Source organism: Ascoidea rubescens (assembly GCF_001661345.1).
Source record: "Ascoidea rubescens DSM 1968 unplaced genomic scaffold ASCRUscaffold_6, whole genome shotgun sequence".
Taxonomy (NCBI): Eukaryota; Fungi; Ascomycota; class Saccharomycetes; order Ascoideales; family Ascoideaceae; genus Ascoidea; species Ascoidea rubescens.
Window position 1 is genome coordinate 494027 of NW_017962918.1, and position 19179 is coordinate 513205.

Below are 19179 nucleotides of genomic sequence, written 5' to 3' on the forward strand. Positions count from 1 at the left end.
TTGAATTTGATTCTCATATTAGTTGATCTGTTTTGTCCAATTTGTTGTGAGCCTTGACAGCATCCTTTAACACTTAGATTCATTGACTTATATTTATTTTATATTTATTGACTGTTTAGCCAAAAACATTCTTTATAAATGAATGATATACACAGGTACCCAATTTGATAAAAATGAACGATGTTTGACAAGTATACAACAAAAAGAATTGATTTATAACTGGAAATTAGATGTGGTTTTTATGAGTTTACAGTGACAAATTTTGAATAGATTTTATATCAGTCCAAGATAAATATCATAAGCAAGATCTTGAGAACCCAAAGAAACATTAATTTCATTGATTTTTATCTTGCTTGAATCAGCTCTATTGTAAAAATACGCATCAGAATTGCACTACTAACCGGAATATTTCCAGTCGGGTTTCAAACAGCCAACAGAACGTTTTCGGAAAAAAAGCTCATCTGCATACTTCTGCAGCTAAAGTTTCTAGGAATTGTTTTTGTCTGTTCCACAACATCAGAGTGGCTTATTGGAGTCTTGTGGGAATAAGCAATTCATAAATCAAATCTTTTGGATTTCGGTAAAACCGGTTGCTTGACAGACCCAAAGTTCACTGAATTTAGTTTCTGAATCTATCAATGACTTGCTAGCTAATTCTTCAAGTAAAGAAACGGATTTATTGAGCTAATAGGTTTTTATCCTATTTCAACGGTTTCAAACAACTATATGCAATGGAAATTATTTTATTTTTAGTTTATTTTTATTATTGTTCTGGACTAAACAAATTTAAACTTCACCTAAAAATAGCTTGAGTATCTTGTTTTTGTTTTAATTCTCATTTTCTTTTTTAATTTTATAATGAATTATTGATCCGAACTGAGAACAAAGCTTTTGATTGTCAAATAACGTATTCAATTATAGATTATTTAAAATTATTATTGCATATTAAAAGTTAAAGTCTCATCCAAATAAGGAAATGCTTTTTTTCGATTTCACATTATTGATTATTTTTCATTTAAGGAAGCCATTGAACTGTTGACTTTTTCAAAATTTGATTAGTCATTAGTGGCTTAATGAAGCAACTGAATACAATTTTTTTTGTTGAGAAACAACGTTTATGAGTTTAAAATCCATTGGATTTAAATCAACAATGTTGATAGTATCTTTTAATTATATAAATATGCAAAGAAAAACAAATAAAGTTTTGCAAACAATATTATTAAGAAGTAGTGTTTTAATCACAAAAAAACAAATGTATTTTAATTTTTTTATTTTAATCTTTTACATAGATTTATATTTATGATTGACCAAATCTAACTTCAAGGTTGTTTTTTTGAAAAGAATCAAAAACCCACTATCTCAATTTTATAATAATTCAAAAAAAAAAAGATATCGGTTTGGAAGGTTTTTATTTACAATTATTATCCTTTTAAAAAACTATTATCATATCAATTTAATGGATATTATTATAATCAATTATGATTCTTTCTAAAATTTCAAATCGATTTAAGTCTGGTTCAAATTCTCCCAAGTGGTTTTTTATTAAACAAATAGTTGTTTATTCTAAATGCACACAAAATAAAACCAAGAGTAGAATACATCAGCAAAAATTAAACTTTCTGAATATAGAGACTATCAGTAAGGAAAAAAAAATACCTAAAAAATAAATAAAAGAAAAATAAAGTAATAAACAGTCTGATATTTGCAATAAAATCAAGTGATGCAGCACATATCGCATACTAAGCTGCAACAACCTCCACAGCAAGCTTCATCGTCTTCAACAGCAAGTCCTCCTGCAACAGTTCCTTCACCAACAGCATAAGTTTCATCATAAGCTGCCTCGTTGGTATCTGTTCCTCCATTAGTCATTATTCCCATTTTTGGCAAAACTTCAGTTTTAATGGCTTGAAAACCTGTTTTTAAGATTGAAAACATTTCTTCATTATGGTTTTGTTGAGGTTGAGCTTGGTTTTGTTCACCGTTGATATTGTCAGCCATTTTTTATATGATTATGGAATTAAGTAATTATTTTAATATTTAAATGAATATAAAATCTTGAATATAGCTATAATTGATAAGAAATTGAAAACAAGTTACAAATAACAAACTAGTGATAGTAACTGAATGATGAATAGATTATTGATATTGAAAACTTTCAGTGCTTTTTCTCTCATTCGATTTTGAGAAATATGATAACATTTATATTATTTTAGAAAAAGGTTATTTTAATAAGGATTTCAAATGGAAAGACATTCTAAAGTCAAAATTCTTATTTGTGCCTGTTATATTATAATCAGCAAGACAAAGTAGTAAAAAGATGAATTTAGTGTTCTAAACACATTCACACCTGTGTATTTTTGAATATTTTTAATTTAAAAGCACAGCAAATAACATTTATCTTTGGTTTTTGTTAAAAAAAATACAAAATATGAATTAAAGAAAGTTAGTAATAATGATAAAGATGATGAAAATAGTAGAAATTGTACTAAAAAATACTAATTAAGAACAAGCTTCGTTTATCAATTTTAAACTTTGGTATGGATCTGTTGAGAAAACCATCAGAAAAACAAAATTAATGACAATAACAATATTTGTATCGTCAACTAATCATCAAAAATGTACTCTATATAAATCAAAACCAAAAAAATACAATGAAGTGTTTCGTGATTAATTGGGTTTAGATGCAAAAGAAAGTTGAATTATTAATAAAAACCTGTTCAAAACAAAAGTAAGTTTGAAACACAAAACTCTATTTTTACTGTGAAGAAATCCAACATCACTCTCGAAAAAAAAGATTTTTTAACAAATTGATAGCCTACAAAGGTAACACAACATCCAATGCTAAAAACACATAGTCGATACTAAAAATTATTTTCAAACAAATGAAAAATTGTGTTTGCTAGCTGAGATTCTTTTTTATCTCTAAGAAGAGGATCTTATTTTAAAGTCAGGGGATAATTTTCCACTAAAAATATACTAAATTTCGCACTGCAGATTCTCAAATTTTGTTTTTATCTACAAGATTTTCAAATAAATACAATGAAAATGCAATTTTGGGAGGATGCAATGGTCTTACAGTGACCCAGCTGATTTGTCGCTGAAAATTGATTTTGTTTCCTAATCATATTTGCAGTAACTTGAATAGTTTTATTTGGTTTGGCCAGATAAAAATCCAAATTTCTGTTCCTAGTGAAACAGGTGTTTTCTGGAATTTTCCAGATCTAAAATATCCTGAAATTCGGAATGTTTTAGTTTTCTATTGATAAAAAACCACACATTTTTCACTTGTAACCAATCATAATGCGAAAAGCACTGAGGAGGAGTTGGAGAAAAAAGAGAATGGTTTGAAAACTTCTTTTGCTTTTGAACTATCTTAGCAAAGAGTAGTATTGTAGCAACAAGTCTAGATTATCAGAACCGTTTTGGGTATTTAAAAATAGAATACACGTCCAGCCAACGAACTTATTTAGCTAGCTCTTATTTTCACATATTTATCAAGGCTTAATGTCTTGGTTAGAAGATACAATCAAAATATGAAAATTTAAAGTCTTGTTTTTGCCAAATATAAACATACCAGTTTATGTTAAATTTACAATAAGGTCAAGATACAAGAAATAGATCAAAATAAAGTTGCTGTAATAACTGATCAATTATACTTTTATTGTTTCAAGCAAGCAACTGAAACCCCTTGCTATCACAAGATTTCGAAGAGAGACATTCAAAGAGCTGGTTTTCAAAACACAACTCTATGCACACTCAACAGGGCCTGCGTAAACACACATGAACACACTGTATCAATGACGGAAAAGTTTTTGGTTCGTATTACTCCGAAACTACGTATACGTGCCTAACGACATCCGCATGCGATGCGCTCATGTCAGAACGGTTTCCGTGATTCATTTCTACCCGACCCCTGGGTTTTAGGGCTCTAAAAACAGCAACTCCAAATATGCAAATATTTAATCTAATGTAATATAAGTTAGACCAAAGGGACTTCTCAACAGTGTTTAGGCAAAAGGTTGTAAGGTTTGACATTTTGCTAGATCAGAATTATAATGGTTTTTATTTAGAATCTGGATTTTAAGATTATTTAATAACAATCATAGCAATTATAACATAGTCACTATGGAGAGCTCTTTAGAATATAAATATGGCTATGACTTACTAGACAGTTCCGATCCTTTGAAAACATTAGATTATAAAAACTTATCCTACACTTGTCTTCAGAGGAAAAGAAAAACGAGAAAAACTAAGATTAGGAATAATAGAAATAGTACTATTTACAGTATAAACAACAGTCATGGGCAAGAAAATGATGATAATGATGATGAGGTTGAAAGTGATGATGAGACTGATATAAATAGGTCATATTTTAATGGGATTAATGTTGATCATTTAATTTGTCCGATTTGCAATTCTATTTTTTTAAAGCCTTATATTACGAAATGTGGGCATACTTTTTGTTATGAGTGTTTAAGCAAGTCGTTAAAGTCTACAAATAACACTTGTCCAATGGATCGAATTCATTTGGATTTAGCAAAGAATGAAATATTTGCAGGTCCTTTAATCTTAAAAAATTTGGTGGATGATTTAATTGTAAATTGTTCGAATTTCAAAAGAGGATGTAAATGGTCTGGGTCGAGATTTAATTTGAGATCGCATTTAGTTGATAATTGCTCATATACAAGGGTTTATTGTAGTTGCAATAAATTGATAGAAAAACGGTTTATTTCAAAGATTAATTTATTCAAAAAATATAATAAACAAGACAAAGGTAATCAAAGTAATCATTTGATTGATAATTTAAATCATGATGATTTTAAGATTGATAAAAAATTAGTTGAATTAGAAAAGAAATGCTATCATGAGTTGTTTAATGATTATTTTAATATAGATTTTGACGATTTTATCAACCAAATTCATTTAATAACTGAAAATAAAGGAGATGAAGAAAAAATAAATATTACTGAAATTAGCGATAAAATTAGTGATAAAGATCAAACTGACATGACACATATTCTTGATGATAAAGCTATTAGTAAACTGGATTTGGATTATAACTATGGTATTGAAGATAGTAGTGAAGATCGGAATAGAAGTGGGTATGAAGAAAAGTTGAAAGAGAATACAATATTGAATGAGTGTGATACATTGAGATGTTCGAATGAGTATCTAGGGTGTGATTGGGTGTTTAAGATCTATGATGATTATTATTATAAACAGTTTACAAGTGATAGTATTGATAAAGAGATCAGTTCAGTTCAAAAGTATAAAATATTAAAAAACCATTTAAAGTACTGTGAGTTTGAGAAGATTAATTTGAGGTTGATTGATAATAAGGAGATAATAAGATGTAAAAATGAGAAAATTGAGATATTGGAGAAACGATTCAAGTCATTGATTAAGATATTGCCCAATTTGAATTTGGATCAAGATTATATCAATGATATATTATTAGATGAATTTGGTTCCAAGAGAAATAATAGTAATAGTAATAGTAATAGTAATAGTAATAGTAATAGTAATAGTAATGGTAATGGTGATGAGAATAATGAGAATAATGAGAATAATGAGAATAATGAGAATAATGAGAATAATGATAGTGAAGTTAGTTTACAAGATCAAATTCAAGATTTCAGTTATGAATTAATGAAATCATTTTTTTTTAAAGATTATAAAGATGAATATATGAGTGGTGATATGAGTGGGGGAATGGATGTTGATATGAATTCGCCAGAAGGTATAGGGATGTTTATCAGGGAGTATCTAATGAGTAAACAGAACTATATAATTGATATGCAGGAGATGAATGGAGATGGGAACGAGGATCTGAATGGAAATGAGGTTGAGAAGGACAGCGTAAGAAAGAGAATTGAAGATTCATTCAAAGAAATTTCCAATGAGTTTTATTCGCCAAATATTTTGAAAAACATTATCAAGAATTTAATTGAGGATTACTTGAAATTGAACGAATTGAATAAGAGCTGTTTGCGCGAGAATAATGTTTTGAAAGTTAATAATGAGAAATTAATAATAATGTTAAAATTCCAGGAAAATTCAATCAGGAGAAACATGATAATTGATAACCAGATGAAGAGAAGGATGGTGCTAAACAGCAATTACAACACAATCAGCCAGTATTTGAATGGGGATGGGTGTGTTGGTTATAATCACAGTGATGCTAGTCCTGAGAACCAGGAAAGCCACTATAATCGCCAGGGCAGCGAGAGACCACAGAGACCACAGAGACCCCAAAGACCCCAAAGGTCCCAGAACAACAACAGCAGTGCTCTTCCCCGTAATGCTAGCAGTACTAGCAGCACCAGCAATTTCAACAACAAGTCGAGGACCAACAGTGTTGTAGGGCTGGACAGAGCTCGCTCGAGACTCTCCAGTTTCAGCAGCACCAGCGACAGCGACCTCGAGGGCTTGCAGTTTCAGGTGCACTTGAACCAGTTCAAGCTCTAACCAGTAAATAGAAATAAAAGTAGACTGCATCCGGTTGTAGAGCCAAAAAGTGCAAGGAGACACAGACAGTTTTGGGCTGGGGGCTGTTGGTGCTGCTGCCTCTGCTGCCTCTGCTGCTTCTGCTGCCAGCTCTGGCTTTGCCCACAAAACGACAGCTCTGGCTTTGGCCTGCTCGTGCCTATTTCGCTTTTTCTGGGCTATTTGTTCTGTTTCTGTTTGAGAACAGTTTTCCACCACTGTTGTTTCTTCTGGAGAGAAATTTTTCTTCAGCTCGTTCAGCTCTGTTGCTTCTGCTTCTGCTGCTTTTGCTACTTCTTCTGCTTCAACTTCTTCTGCTTCTGCTTCTGCTTCTGCTTCTGCTGATCGCTGTCCCTACAGGCCAGAGAAACCTTCCAAGTGCTGAGAATCCAGTGCTACACCATCTTGGTTGGATTGGGATCTAGTTCTAATCCTAATCCTAATCCTAATTCTAAATTTAAATTTCAAACAAATACTGGTGCTGTTTCTTATATCTCGTTCTTTCTTTTTTGAACTCTCTCTTTTTTTATCTCCTGTAGCATCCTTAGCATCCTTTTCTGTGTTCTTCAGCCCTTTTTATCTCTCTTGTCCTATTCCTTTTCTGCTCCTCTCCTCTTATTCTCCAGCTGCTCAAAGCCTTTATCTACCCACTTCCTCCTAAGATGCCCTTAGAAAAACATCGCAAGTCTGCTTTCTCCAAGAACAAATCAAGAAAAAACTCTTTGACAAACATCAGCAAACCCACTTCGCTTGATCAAAGAGTCAGAAAGAGCAGGAACAACACCAACGCAAATATCGCCAGGTACAACAGTGTTCTCGCCAACATTAACCATACCAACAACACCAACATCAATATCAGCAATATCAGCAATATCAGCAACACCAACAACATAAATCCTCAAACATCACAGGTAAACGCTGACACCTTAAAGGAGAACAAAATGGGCAATAGTTTCACCTCCATCAACAACACTCCAAACAATATAAACCATATCAACCTCAATACCCAAAATTACAATGATCCAGAACATATCGCTTTCAACCACCAAAATGACCACTCAAAGGAAATCCACAAGAGAATCAGAGAGTTCACTCAAAGAGATAACGTTTTTCTCAACAACAATGCTCAGTCATCTTTATTCCAGCTACTACTGAAGAACCAAATCCAATTACCAAAAATCCAAAATATCAACCTAAATCCTCTTCCCACTACTTCCTACGATTATCCCCAAAATAAACCTTTTCAACCTACAAATCCTTTAAACGCCTACAACCTCTACTTGAATGACATTATAAACATTGCAAACCTCAACTTGAACTTGAATTTGAACCTCAATGTGCCCTTTTATGAAAACCAAATCACAAACATCCCTTCCTCCTCTTCAAAACCTGATCCTTCAAAGGACCTAGATTTCTACTTCAAATACTTATCTAGGCAAAAACAAGCTGAATTTAAAGTTAAACAGGAAAGAATCAAACAGTTTTTACAAAAAGAGAAAAAAGTCTTACAACAAGTTGAATTAGAAGAATTAAATAAAATTAACAACAATATCATTATTACTGCTCCTACTAATAATATTACTACCAATATTGCCAATACTGCCAATACTGCCAATATCACTAATAATAATACAACCAATACTACAACTAATACTGCTGATAACAATAATCGAGAATCTAGTTTGCCACATTTGGTTGAAAATTCTAATGATCCCATTGATTTTGCTAAACTTTCTCAAAATGAAATCCCACCAATTTCAAATCTCATTTTACCTAACCAAAATCCAATTGAGAATGAAATCATCACTCAAAAAATTATCGCCTCTTTCCCAATTAATAAAAACAAATCCTTCCAACTGTCTCAATCCTTATTCACTAATAACCGAAATAATCTCAACCTTAATCCACAATACCCATACCAACAACCCCAACTTCAATATCAATACCAAACACAACACCAAAATCAGTTTGACTTCCAACCTCAGCCTCTATACCAATATCAACAACAATATGACCAACAAAACCAAAACCAAAACCAAAACCAAAATCAAAATCAAAATCAATACTCTAATGCCCAACTATACCAACAGGCTAACCAGTATCAGATACAGCAATACCCAGATCAAAAAAATATCCAACAGTCTTATCAACAAGCCTACCAACAGGCTTATCAACAATCAAACCAACAGTCTTACCAACAATTATACCAAAGTAACCAAGAAGCTAATCAAGAAATTTATAGATATGCTTCCCAGCTCCAATACCAACAACCATACCAATACCAATACCAATACCAATACCAATATCAGCAACTGCAACCTCAACCTGATATTCAAGCTCAAATTCAAGCCCAAGCCCAGCTCCAATCTCAAATCCAAGCTCAACTCCAATCTCAAATCCAGTCCCAAATCCAGTCTCAACTCCAATCCCAAATTCAACCTGATGTTCAACCTGATGTTCAAGCTCAGTTTCAATCTAATGCTCAAGTCGATTCTCAAAATCAGCAACCATTTTCTCCTTCTACTTTACTAAATAATCAACCTATTACAAACCCAACTTCAGAGGTAACCCCTGTCATAACCCCTGCAACAACAACACCAACAACATTTACAACAACAAAGACCGCTTTAAACTCTCAAGTCAATATTTCAAATCTCCAAATTATCTCCCAAAACCAAAATCAAAATCAAAATCAAATTTTGTCTTTTTGCAAATACAAACCTCGATACCAATATCAATGTCCAAATCAAACTTCTGATTTGACTCAAGCACAACAAATACCACTAATGCCTTCAACTCAACTTCAACAACAGAAACCAGAACAAATTCAGAATTATGATAAAAATCAATACCAAAATCAAAATCAAAATCAAAATCAAAATCAAAATCAAAATCAAAATCAAAATCAAAATCAAAATCAAAATCAAAATCAAAATCAAAATCAATATCAATATCAATATCAAAATTTTCAAAGTCCACCACAATATGCTATTCAATACACATCTAATAACCAATTTTTTCAAAATCTTGAATTTCAAACTAATAATCAAATGAATCAAAATTATTTGTTTGAACAACAAAATATTCAACCTCAGTCCTAAAAAAACGTCTTTTAATGACAAAACAAAAAACTCAAACTGTCAAGTCAATAAAAAAATTTATTTTTTTGTAATTATAAAAACTTTTTTATGCATTTCAATATTATAGTATATTCTATAAATAAAAGTTAACATTTTATTCCACCTGTCATTAAGCATATTAAAGTATTGAAATAAATTTATTCATCTGCATCTTTAAAATGGTTTCCTCTTAATTTTTTACTTTTTTTTATTCTTTTTTATTGTTTATTTTATATTTTTTTTTTTGTTTTTAATAATTGTTTTTAATCTGGTTTTTTATAATTACTTTTATTTTATCTTATCTTATGCATTCATTATTAATTGGTTTAATACAGTCGAATTCCTCATAAAAATTGTCAATTCATTTTTATTATTTTTATCATTAGTCTCCCTTGTTTTCCTTTTTTTTTTCTTAGAAATTACTAAAAAATGGACATTTTCACCACTTTAATTTATTTTTTAATCCTATAATTCATTACCATACATTTTCTTTTACAAATATATCTTATAATAAGTATTATATTATATTACATTATATTCCATTGAGCCATTTCAAATGTAACATTCGATCATTTATAATCATTTATAGTAGTTGATAATAATTGATAATAAATAATACATAATATATAATATATAATGATATGTAGCAGTATTTAATGATTAATGATAAAGGTAAGAAATTGGTTAATCATCTCTCCATTTGACCAATACTTGATCTGTTCTATATTGTTGAGTACATACAGTATCTTCCAAAGAAGTTGTATCACCCATTCTGTAAGATAACAAGCCAGCGTGAGCTATCATTATACCATTGTCAATACAAAATCTTTCATCAGTGGCAAAGATGGAACCATTTCTATCACTAACCATAATTTTCATCATTTCTTGCAATCTTTCGTTACAACCAACACCGCCAACAATTAAGACCTCATTTGAGTTAACGTGAGCCATTGCTCTCTCTGTTATTTCAACCAACATTGAAAATAAACATTCTTGCAAAGAAAAACAGAGATCTTCCTGAGTGATGTTTTTTCCAATTAGACTTTTAATGGAGTTGCTTATATTGTTATTATTTTTTTTATTATTATTATTTTTATTGTTTTTGTTTTTACTATTTTTTTTGTTTTTGTTTTTACCTTCTTCATTTTGAAGTGGTTTGGCGTTTTTTTTATTAAATAGAGTGTTTGCAATTTCATCAATGTAAGCCAATATACCACTCATGCTCAAGTCCATTCCCTTGACAGTATAAGGCAATTCAACAAAGTGTTTGCCCTTTTTAGCCAACTGCTCAATGTTATAACCTGGGGAGGGATCATTGGAGATCTCCAAAGTTCTTGCAAATCTGTCGAGACAGTTACCAATGGCTATATCTAATGTTTCACCGAAAATTCTGTATTTTTGTTTCGAATAAGCAATAACTTGAGTGTTTCCACCCGAAACATACAATACCACAGGGTTGTGGGCACCAGTTATCTCTCTTCCCATCTCAATATGGCCAATGCAGTGGTTCACACCCACCAATGGAATATCCCATAGTAATGAAAGCGTTCTAGCAGCAATAACAACGCTCTGTAGAGGAGCACCCATTCCAGGACCCTTTGTAAAGCATATCACATCGATGTCGTCTTTACCCAACCTTGCCTCATCAAGAGCCTGCTTGATCAACCGAACAACCCAGTTTCTGTGGTGTCTAGCAGTGTCTCTTGGAAGAAACCCTTCACCTGGAGGAGTAATGTAGGTGTCTCTGATGTTGGCAAGCACCTCTGCTCTGTTGGAGAGCGATAGCTGGCCTGGATGGTGTCGTATGAGGCCCACACCCAACTTGTTGGCAGAGCCCTCAAGTCCAATGGCAACGTAGGAAGATTTCCCTGGCTTCAAGTGCTGATCCAAGTCGACGACCATTGCAAACAACGTCTGGTGGAGCAAAAGTTGGGACTTGCTTCTAAAAGCTGAAAAAGGCGAGCGAACCAGCTGCACGGGCGGAATGAGCAGATATAATCAGCACAGATAAACAGCACAGATAAACAATACAAGACACAAGATACCACTGATATCCAGCACTTCGAACACTGACACCAGACACAGACAGCAGATATGGACAGAGACCATCCTAAGATCCCTCAAAGACCCACAAAGTCCAAGGTATGTTTGTTTCGGCTTCTCTTTTCCCACGCTGTCTACTAACTACGGTGCCCCCAGAAACCCTCAATTCCCTCTAGGCGACCATCGAGGAATGCTTCGTTTCCAACCAGCAGCTCCAGTGAGCCAATTACCTCGAGGAAAGTTGACTTTTCGTTGGGCTCGTCTATACCCATCATACCGAGCAGACCAGAGAGACCTGATATACCAGAGAGACCAGAGAGACAAGGCAGACTGCCAGCTTCCACCTCCTCGAACTCGTCCAACTTTTCCAACGCCTCCAGCATTTCAGAGCTTGTGGACCCAACTGACCTCCAATTGCCCCCAACGTTGAACAGCACCTTGATTAGACAAGATGAAATTCCAAGATTGGGTTCTCCTCAGACTGCTATTCCAGTCAACGAATTAGATCAACAAAGTAGCATGAGAAAGTCTGGTATTAGAACTTTTAGTAGTGTTTACAACGAGGCTCAAAATAGAAAAAAATTTAGAAACGTTGTTGAAAACGATAATGATAACGATAACGATACTGATAACGATAGTTTTGCTTTTAATCTACCCAGAAAGATTCATACCGATTCAAGTATTAATTACTACAATAATAAAAATTCTTCAAATTTGTCGATTAATATCCATCCAGCTGATTCTGAGTTGGTTGAAGAAGATGAAATTGTTTACAAAAAAGTCGTCCAAAATGAGAATAAAGTTACTAATAGCACCAACATCTTAAATGGGATGAATAAAAGCGATAATGAAGAAATTGATACCGATAATAAAGAAAAAGAGTTGCAGAATATGCATAAAATCAAAAGAGTCGCTACACCATTCACTCTTCACAACAACCTATCCGCAAATTCATTCACTTCTAAATTTAAAACCCCAGAGATTTCCCATAATAAAACTAAAAATGTTCAAAATTTGCAAATAAACCACAACTCGTATAATTCAAATGATTTAATTACTCCAATAACATCAAGAATTAAAGAAATCAAGCTTCATGATATTGATAGTGATAAAGATAACGATGATGATGATAATGATAATGATAAAGATAACGATGATAAAGATAATGATAATGATGATATTTTAAATCAAAAAAGATATGATGATAATAGCAAATCCCCTTCAAAATCTTCTTCATTGTCATTGTATCCGGAACCTCCACGACTCGATATTCGAAAAAATCGGTCAATTGATTCTCCAATTAAGGACTATACAAGTGTTACTCCATTTTTAACTGATAAATTCAAAGTTGAAACACCAATTATCAGTTCTCCTAAAAATTTACTAAATCCAAAAAATTTGAACTCGTCAAATTTTATTGATCAGTTGAATTATAATCTAGACAAACAAAGAGACATTTTAACTGACCAAGACGAAGATGAAGATGAAGATGAAGATGAACATAAAGATAAAGATAAAGATGAACATAATGCTATTGTTAAGTACGATATTAATACTGATAATAACAACGATAAAGAAATTCATAAAGTATACAGCGGTGAGAAGAAAGAACCTGTATTATTAATTCCCAAAAGACCTAGAAAAGCAGTAAATAATAATAATAATAATAATAATAATAATAATAATAATAATAGTAGTAGTAGTCTTGAAAATACTGGTTCAGTAGAAAACTTGGAAGAATCTTTAACCAGTGATATCTTATCTAGTAGCAACGATAGCTTTAGTAAATCCACTGATACAGACACGAGAACAGGCATGAGTATAGGTGATAATACAGGGAATATATTATCGAGTGCAAATTCAAACGATTTAGCTTCAATTAAATCAGCAGATAGTTTTGATAATCATAATCATAATAATAATCATATTAACAATGATAATAAAGAGATCTATCAAAATGACAATAAAAATGATATAAAAGATATATCCAAGTCTAGTGTATCCAATGCAAATATTTTAAATACTCTAATTAGACCAATTAGGCCACAAAGTAGACCTACCAAATTTAGCCAAGTAGAAACAAAAGACAAATTAAGGAAACTAGATACACAAAGTGTTCCCATTAGACCAGCAAGACCAACAAGACCAAATAAGTTAATTAATATTGATACTAAGGATAATAATAATAACGATGACAATAAAATTCAGGAGGAAGCACTAAGATCTCCATTAGTAACAGTGAAAAAGCCCTCGTCAAAGATAGCGAAATTTCAACAGATGATTAATGAGCAACAGGAAAAATTCAAAGGGTTAAATAAACCTAACCCCCCACCAAGGCCATTAATTAAAAGAAGGTCGAATAAGAGTGAAGATAGATTAAGTAATGAAAATAGTAATGGTAATATTGAGAATATAGAAAGTAAAGAAGGTAAAGAAGATAATATTGGCGATGGTAAGACACATGGAAAAAATGTGATTAAAAAGGATAATGAATTTACAAAGAACCTTAATAATATGATTGGTATGGCGTTGCCAGGAATGGGATTGCCAGGAATGGCGTTACCTGGAATGGCGGTTCCTGGGATGGTTCCTTCTGCTTTGGATAAGAATAATAAGACAAAAGAAGAGGAGAATAGTTTAAATAATCGCAATAAAAATAACAAGAAAGAAAAAGGTGAAAATAAAGTCGAAAAACCGCTAAAGGATGTCAGAAAGGGAAGAGCTAGAGGACCTAGAGGAAGAAGGTTACCTGCTGAAGCTAAGAAAACTATTGAAGTTAAAGAGAAAAGCAGGTATAACATTTTTTTTAGCAATATGTGGGAGATTTCATTTGGGAATGATGAAATAGATAGTGGTGATAAAAAACCCAGTAATGTTGAGAGTATCACAGAAAAAAAGAGCACAAAAGGTGTAAAAGAAATTGAAGAAATTGAAAAAGATGGAAAAGATGAAAAAGTTATAGATCAGACTAAAACAGTTGATCAAGAACAATTTAAAAATATTGGGGCTAAAGAAGAAGAATATACAAATGTTGAGGAAATTAAAACAGAAAAAAACAAAAATAATGAAAATAGAGAAGTTAAGGATGTAATTAAAAATAAACTAGATCTCAATAAAGAAAATATAGATGGGTTTGATGTTGAAACTGAGACTGAGAGCAGAACTATGGTGCCCGGAAATGGGAACGAGGTGTTTAATGATGACAAAGAAGAGAAAGCTGTTGACAGAGGAATCAAGGCAATTGATGTCGACGAGAGGAAAGGAGAAGAAGAGGTAAGAAAGCACGGAAATAAAGAAAGAGCAAGATCAGATTCAAATGCCAGTTTGTTGTCGGTTGAGGTCCTTCCCATCAAGTTTGAGAACGAGGACAGTCCCTGGATTCCTCCAGCAGACTGGAACGACGAGGAGGTGGTCAAGGTGAAAGAGACGATTATCCTCAGCGACAACGAGATGGACGACGCCAAAGAGGCAAAGGAATCAAATAACCACACCTGCAGAAGCACAGAGCTCATCGAGCTCGACTAGTTGTACGTAGCCCACGTAGCACCTGCACCGCCAATGCACCATCAATGCACAGTTTCTGCAGTTTCTGCGGCCGCTGCAGCCGCTGCAGCAGACACCACACACAGCATCCTCCTGACGCACACGCAGCTGGAGCACCACTGTGTTGGATCAGACCCCAGCCGTTGGTCGACGGGCTGTGGGTGCGCTGGAGCTGGGCCCAGAACTGCCCCCAACCACAACAGCCCAAGAACTGCTTCTTCTTCCTGCTTGCCACTCGATGCCTCCACAGCTCTGCTCGCCATGGTGGTAGAAACTTGTTTTGGTGCTGCCAACTCAGTGTCCAGAACCCATACCTCCTCTGTGCTTCAGACCATGGGCGCTACCCAGGAGAACGTTTTGGTGGATGCTGCTTACGCTGCCTCACACAATCTTACTGAGAGTCTCGTTGAGGCTACTGATGGCAATACTGATGGTGGTGCTTCTGACAACGTCTCTGGTCGCGACTGTGCTGACAACACCGGTGCTGATAGCTCTGGCGACAACCACACACACCAGCTATCTCAAGACAGGCTAGATTCCCAATCCCAGCAAACCTTAAATGTCAATGTCAACAATAATCAGAATGACAGTTTCAATAGCAGTAACAAAAGCACACAAAAAAGCCATCACCAAGTCCTGGACAATCAAAACGATGAGAACACACACACTACCAACAACACAACCGATTCCACTTCTAACAATAATGATGACGATGACGATGACGATACAAACAGCCAAATGAGCGATATACCAATCGATATACTTGAAGAGATGAAAGAACTACAAAACTCAATACCTGGCTTATCGTCAAGATACCATTTGCTAGACAAAATTGGCGAAGGAACGTTTTCTTCGGTCTACAAAGCCCAAGATTTAAATGGAATCTCCAATTCATTTTATAATAACATTCTCAATCAAAAATCATTTAAAAAATCAATCAATAAAGAAATAAACGATCCCACTACCGCCGGCACTACTATTACTACTAATAATAACGATAATAATAACGATAATAATAACGATAATGATAATGATAATGATAATGATAATGATAATGATAATGATAATGATAATGATAATGATAATGATAATGATAATGATAATAATAATAATAATAATAATAAAATTAAATTGAAGAAAAAATCAAGAGAAAATAACTATGATTTCACTCCATCAAGAAAAAAACAAAAGTTATCCTTAATCAAAAAAAATAACAGAAAAAAATATAAACTTGTAGCATTGAAAAAAATTTACGTTACCGCTTCTCCCCAAAGAATCTTTAATGAACTACAACTATTATACAATTTAAACGGTTGCAAACGAGTCGCTCCATTATTAGATGCGATTAGACACCAAGACCAAATCATCGCCATTCTACCTTACTACAACCATGCTGATTTCAGAGACTACTTCAGAGACTTGCCTCTCAATGGCATCAAAATTTACATGTTCGAATTACTATCCGCTTTGAATTTCGTTCATAACAAAAGAATCATTCACAGAGATATCAAACCAACAAACTTCTTATACGACCCATTCAAAAAAAAGGGAATACTAGTAGACTTTGGTCTAGCTGAAAAGGAAATATCAATCAAAGAATCAATCAACAAAAAAAACTACATCTGTCCCTGCATCAAAGGCGGTTTACCACTAGACCCCAATAGTCAGATCAACTCAAAGGGCTATTTAAAGGAAGACTCAAGACCAAGCAGAAGAGCTAATAGAGCGGGCACAAGGGGTTTCAGAGCTCCTGAAGTGCTATTCAAATGCCCCAATCAAACAACTAAAATCGATATTTGGTCTTGCGGCGTTATCTTATTGATCTTACTATCAAGAAGATACCCTTTTTTCTCTTCTCCTGATGATATTGATGCTTTAGTTGAACTAACCTGTTTATTTGGTATTGATAGAATTAGACAAGTAGCCGCTCTACATGGCTTGGGTCTAGAAAGCAATTTGGCTACAGTAAAAGGCTCAGGTTACTCTCTAGGTGAAATTATCTATTGGGCAATTAACACAGAAAGGTTAAGTAAAACCTTGCCATCTGACTCAATCGTAATCAAGGAAACTTTCCAAGGTTTGGACGAATCTGGAAAACCAAAAAATAACAAAACTGGAAAAGAATTTGAAAATGTCTTTCAATTATTATTAGAATGCTTAAATTTATATTCTAATGGTAGAATCACCGCAGCAAATGCTCTAAAATTGCCATTTTTCGATGAATGCCATAAATATGAAGCATTGTTAAATAGTTCAAGTATCAGATATTGAAAACTTTATAATAATTTTATTATAATTTTATATACAAACTATATTATAATCAAATAATTTTACGAATCAAGCTCTTTCATTTGTTTCTCATGTATTTTTTTCAACAAAAGGTCAATATCACTTATGGTATTAATTGGAATGTTCAAATCGATTTTATTTTTGGAATCTTCAATAAGAATCTTAGAAACAAAAGTATGTGTAAATGTGGGACCCAAGTGAATAAATTTCTTTACGTTCAATTCAGAACTTAGTCTGGTTACATTGGCAATAAAATCCACTGTTTGATTTGAATTTGAAATGAAATTATAAATAGCCCTTCTATAATCATCTTCAACAATTTCATTACGATAATTGGTTATAACTGGTTTTAACTCAGATATATTGAACAGATTCAATTTAATATTTCTTTTGAAATACTCTTCCAACTCAACGTCAACATTTTTCAAATAAGGGGAGTGAAATGGAATAGTTACAGGCACTTCAAATGGTCTAAACCCACTTTTACTCAATTTTAAATTTGAACGTAGCTCATTCAAAAATGATGGAAGCAACTTTGATGGTCCAACTATCACAATTTGAGCAAATGAATTGATATTGGAAATATATATTCTCTCGTTAATCGGAACCTGTTCATTTGATTGATAATGATCCAAAAACTTATAAACAGTTATAAAAATTTTGGGATTAATTATCAATGAATACATTTTAAATTCTATATTCTCATCATATTGATTTTTTATAATGTCTTCCATCAATTTGCCTCGTTTTTGAACTAATTTCAAAGAGTTTTCCATATCTAAAATTTGATTGAAATATAGTGAAATATATTCACCAACAGAGTGTCCAACAAAATAATCAACAGCATCAGCTATATTAAAATGGTAATAATTTTTTAAAAATAAATCAATAATAATTGATGATAGAAAAATAGCAGGTTGAGCATTCGAAGTTCTCCGAAAAAATTGCTGAGAATTTTCATCATTATTTAAAATATTCAAAGAGAAATTTTTGTCATTCAAAATCTCATCAGCTTGATTTAACAATGGTCGAATCAAGTTCTCTCTTTTGGAATCAAATTCAAGAAGCTCATTGATAAGCTTAAAATCAACTGAGCCTTGACCAGGAAAAACAAGAGCAGTTTTGGCGGACAAAGCATCAGCAGAAAAAGACCTGCTAAAACCCGAAAACCTTTTGAATATTGTTTTAAACTTGGACATATGCAAAATGAGAGCTATCACTGATCCCTAAACCAATAAATCAACACACTGCGTTTCAAATTATACAATTGACTTTTTATTATATCATCCCCAGAAAAAAAACCCTGTTTTGGATCCAATAAACGTGATTTATACAATATTTTGCAAAAAAATGTTTGCATATATATACGCAGATAATCGCATTATGTTGTTGCTGTTTGCATATGCATATGAATGTATGTCTTACATCAAATCCTTCTTTGTGGCTCTAATTAGATTATCCATAGACGTGGTTTGGTGCTGTAATTTTTTTAAAAACTTTCTCTGTTTTATCATTTTGATCAGATTTTTTCAGTTGGATTTTTTTGATTATGATTTTATGATGGTTTTGACTATTCACTTAGTTTGAGAATGGTGACAGCAGAAGTTGCTAATTTTACACAAACCAATATTGATCTGATCATAATAATTCGTTTGGAGCTATTGAATGAGAGGCAGCAAACAATCGGGAACCTAAATTG

General features: G+C 32.8%; 7 protein-coding genes across 7 annotated transcripts; 4 read left to right on the forward strand and 3 right to left on the reverse strand.

Annotated features, from left to right (window-relative positions):
• Positions 1-1062: 1062 nt before the first annotated feature.
• Positions 1063-1998, reverse strand: ASCRUDRAFT_8035 (uncharacterized protein; the record flags this gene model as incomplete). The annotated part of the gene is made up of 2 exons (XM_020194485.1): positions 1063-1163; positions 1755-1998. The coding sequence occupies 2 exons, from the start codon at positions 1996-1998 to the stop codon at positions 1063-1065; spliced, it is 345 nt and encodes a 114-aa protein (XP_020047382.1).
• Positions 1999-4125: 2127 nt separating this feature from the next.
• Positions 4126-6468, forward strand: ASCRUDRAFT_70303 (uncharacterized protein; the record flags this gene model as incomplete). The annotated part of the gene is made up of 1 exon (XM_020191773.1): positions 4126-6468. The coding sequence occupies one exon, from the start codon at positions 4126-4128 to the stop codon at positions 6466-6468; it is 2343 nt and encodes a 780-aa protein (XP_020047383.1).
• A 680-nt stretch (positions 6469-7148) lies between these two features.
• Positions 7149-9587, forward strand: ASCRUDRAFT_80840 (uncharacterized protein; the record flags this gene model as incomplete). The annotated part of the gene is made up of 1 exon (XM_020194541.1): positions 7149-9587. One exon carries the CDS (start codon positions 7149-7151, stop codon positions 9585-9587), a length of 2439 nt encoding a protein of 812 aa, XP_020047384.1.
• Positions 9588-10289: 702 nt separating this feature from the next.
• KAE1 (tRNA N6-adenosine threonylcarbamoyltransferase) lies at positions 10290-11507 on the reverse strand (the record flags this gene model as incomplete). Its single annotated transcript, XM_020190535.1, has 2 exons — positions 10290-10618; positions 10718-11507. The coding sequence occupies 2 exons, from the start codon at positions 11505-11507 to the stop codon at positions 10290-10292; spliced, it is 1119 nt and encodes a 372-aa protein (XP_020047385.1).
• A 145-nt stretch (positions 11508-11652) lies between these two features.
• ASCRUDRAFT_75812 (uncharacterized protein) lies at positions 11653-15188 on the forward strand. Its single transcript, XM_020193224.1, has 2 exons — positions 11653-11747; positions 11805-15188. Exons 1-2 carry the CDS (start codon positions 11700-11702, stop codon positions 15171-15173), a joined length of 3417 nt encoding a protein of 1138 aa, XP_020047386.1. The 5' UTR covers positions 11653-11699; the 3' UTR covers positions 15174-15188.
• A 336-nt stretch (positions 15189-15524) lies between these two features.
• Positions 15525-17462, forward strand: ASCRUDRAFT_8039 (serine/threonine protein kinase CDC7; the record flags this gene model as incomplete). Its single annotated transcript, XM_020194489.1, has 1 exon — positions 15525-17462. One exon carries the CDS (start codon positions 15525-15527, stop codon positions 17460-17462), a length of 1938 nt encoding a protein of 645 aa, XP_020047387.1.
• A 422-nt stretch (positions 17463-17884) lies between these two features.
• ASCRUDRAFT_27469 (FabD/lysophospholipase-like protein) lies at positions 17885-18598 on the reverse strand (the record flags this gene model as incomplete). The annotated part of the gene is made up of 1 exon (XM_020190004.1): positions 17885-18598. A coding segment is annotated over one exon (714 nt), but the record flags the coding sequence as incomplete, so codon positions are not given.
• Between the last annotated feature and the right edge of the window lie 581 nt (positions 18599-19179).

Excerpts from the sequence above, each read along its gene's own strand:
- ASCRUDRAFT_75812 (XM_020193224.1), top strand. The coding sequence starts at position 11,700 with ATGGACAGAGACCATCCTAAGATCCCTCAAAGACCCACAAAGTCCAAG. Across the intron at positions 11,748-11,804 it reads AAAGACCCACAAAGTCCAAG|AAACCCTCAATTCCCTCTAG; the intron begins GTATGTTTGTTT and ends CGGTGCCCCCAG.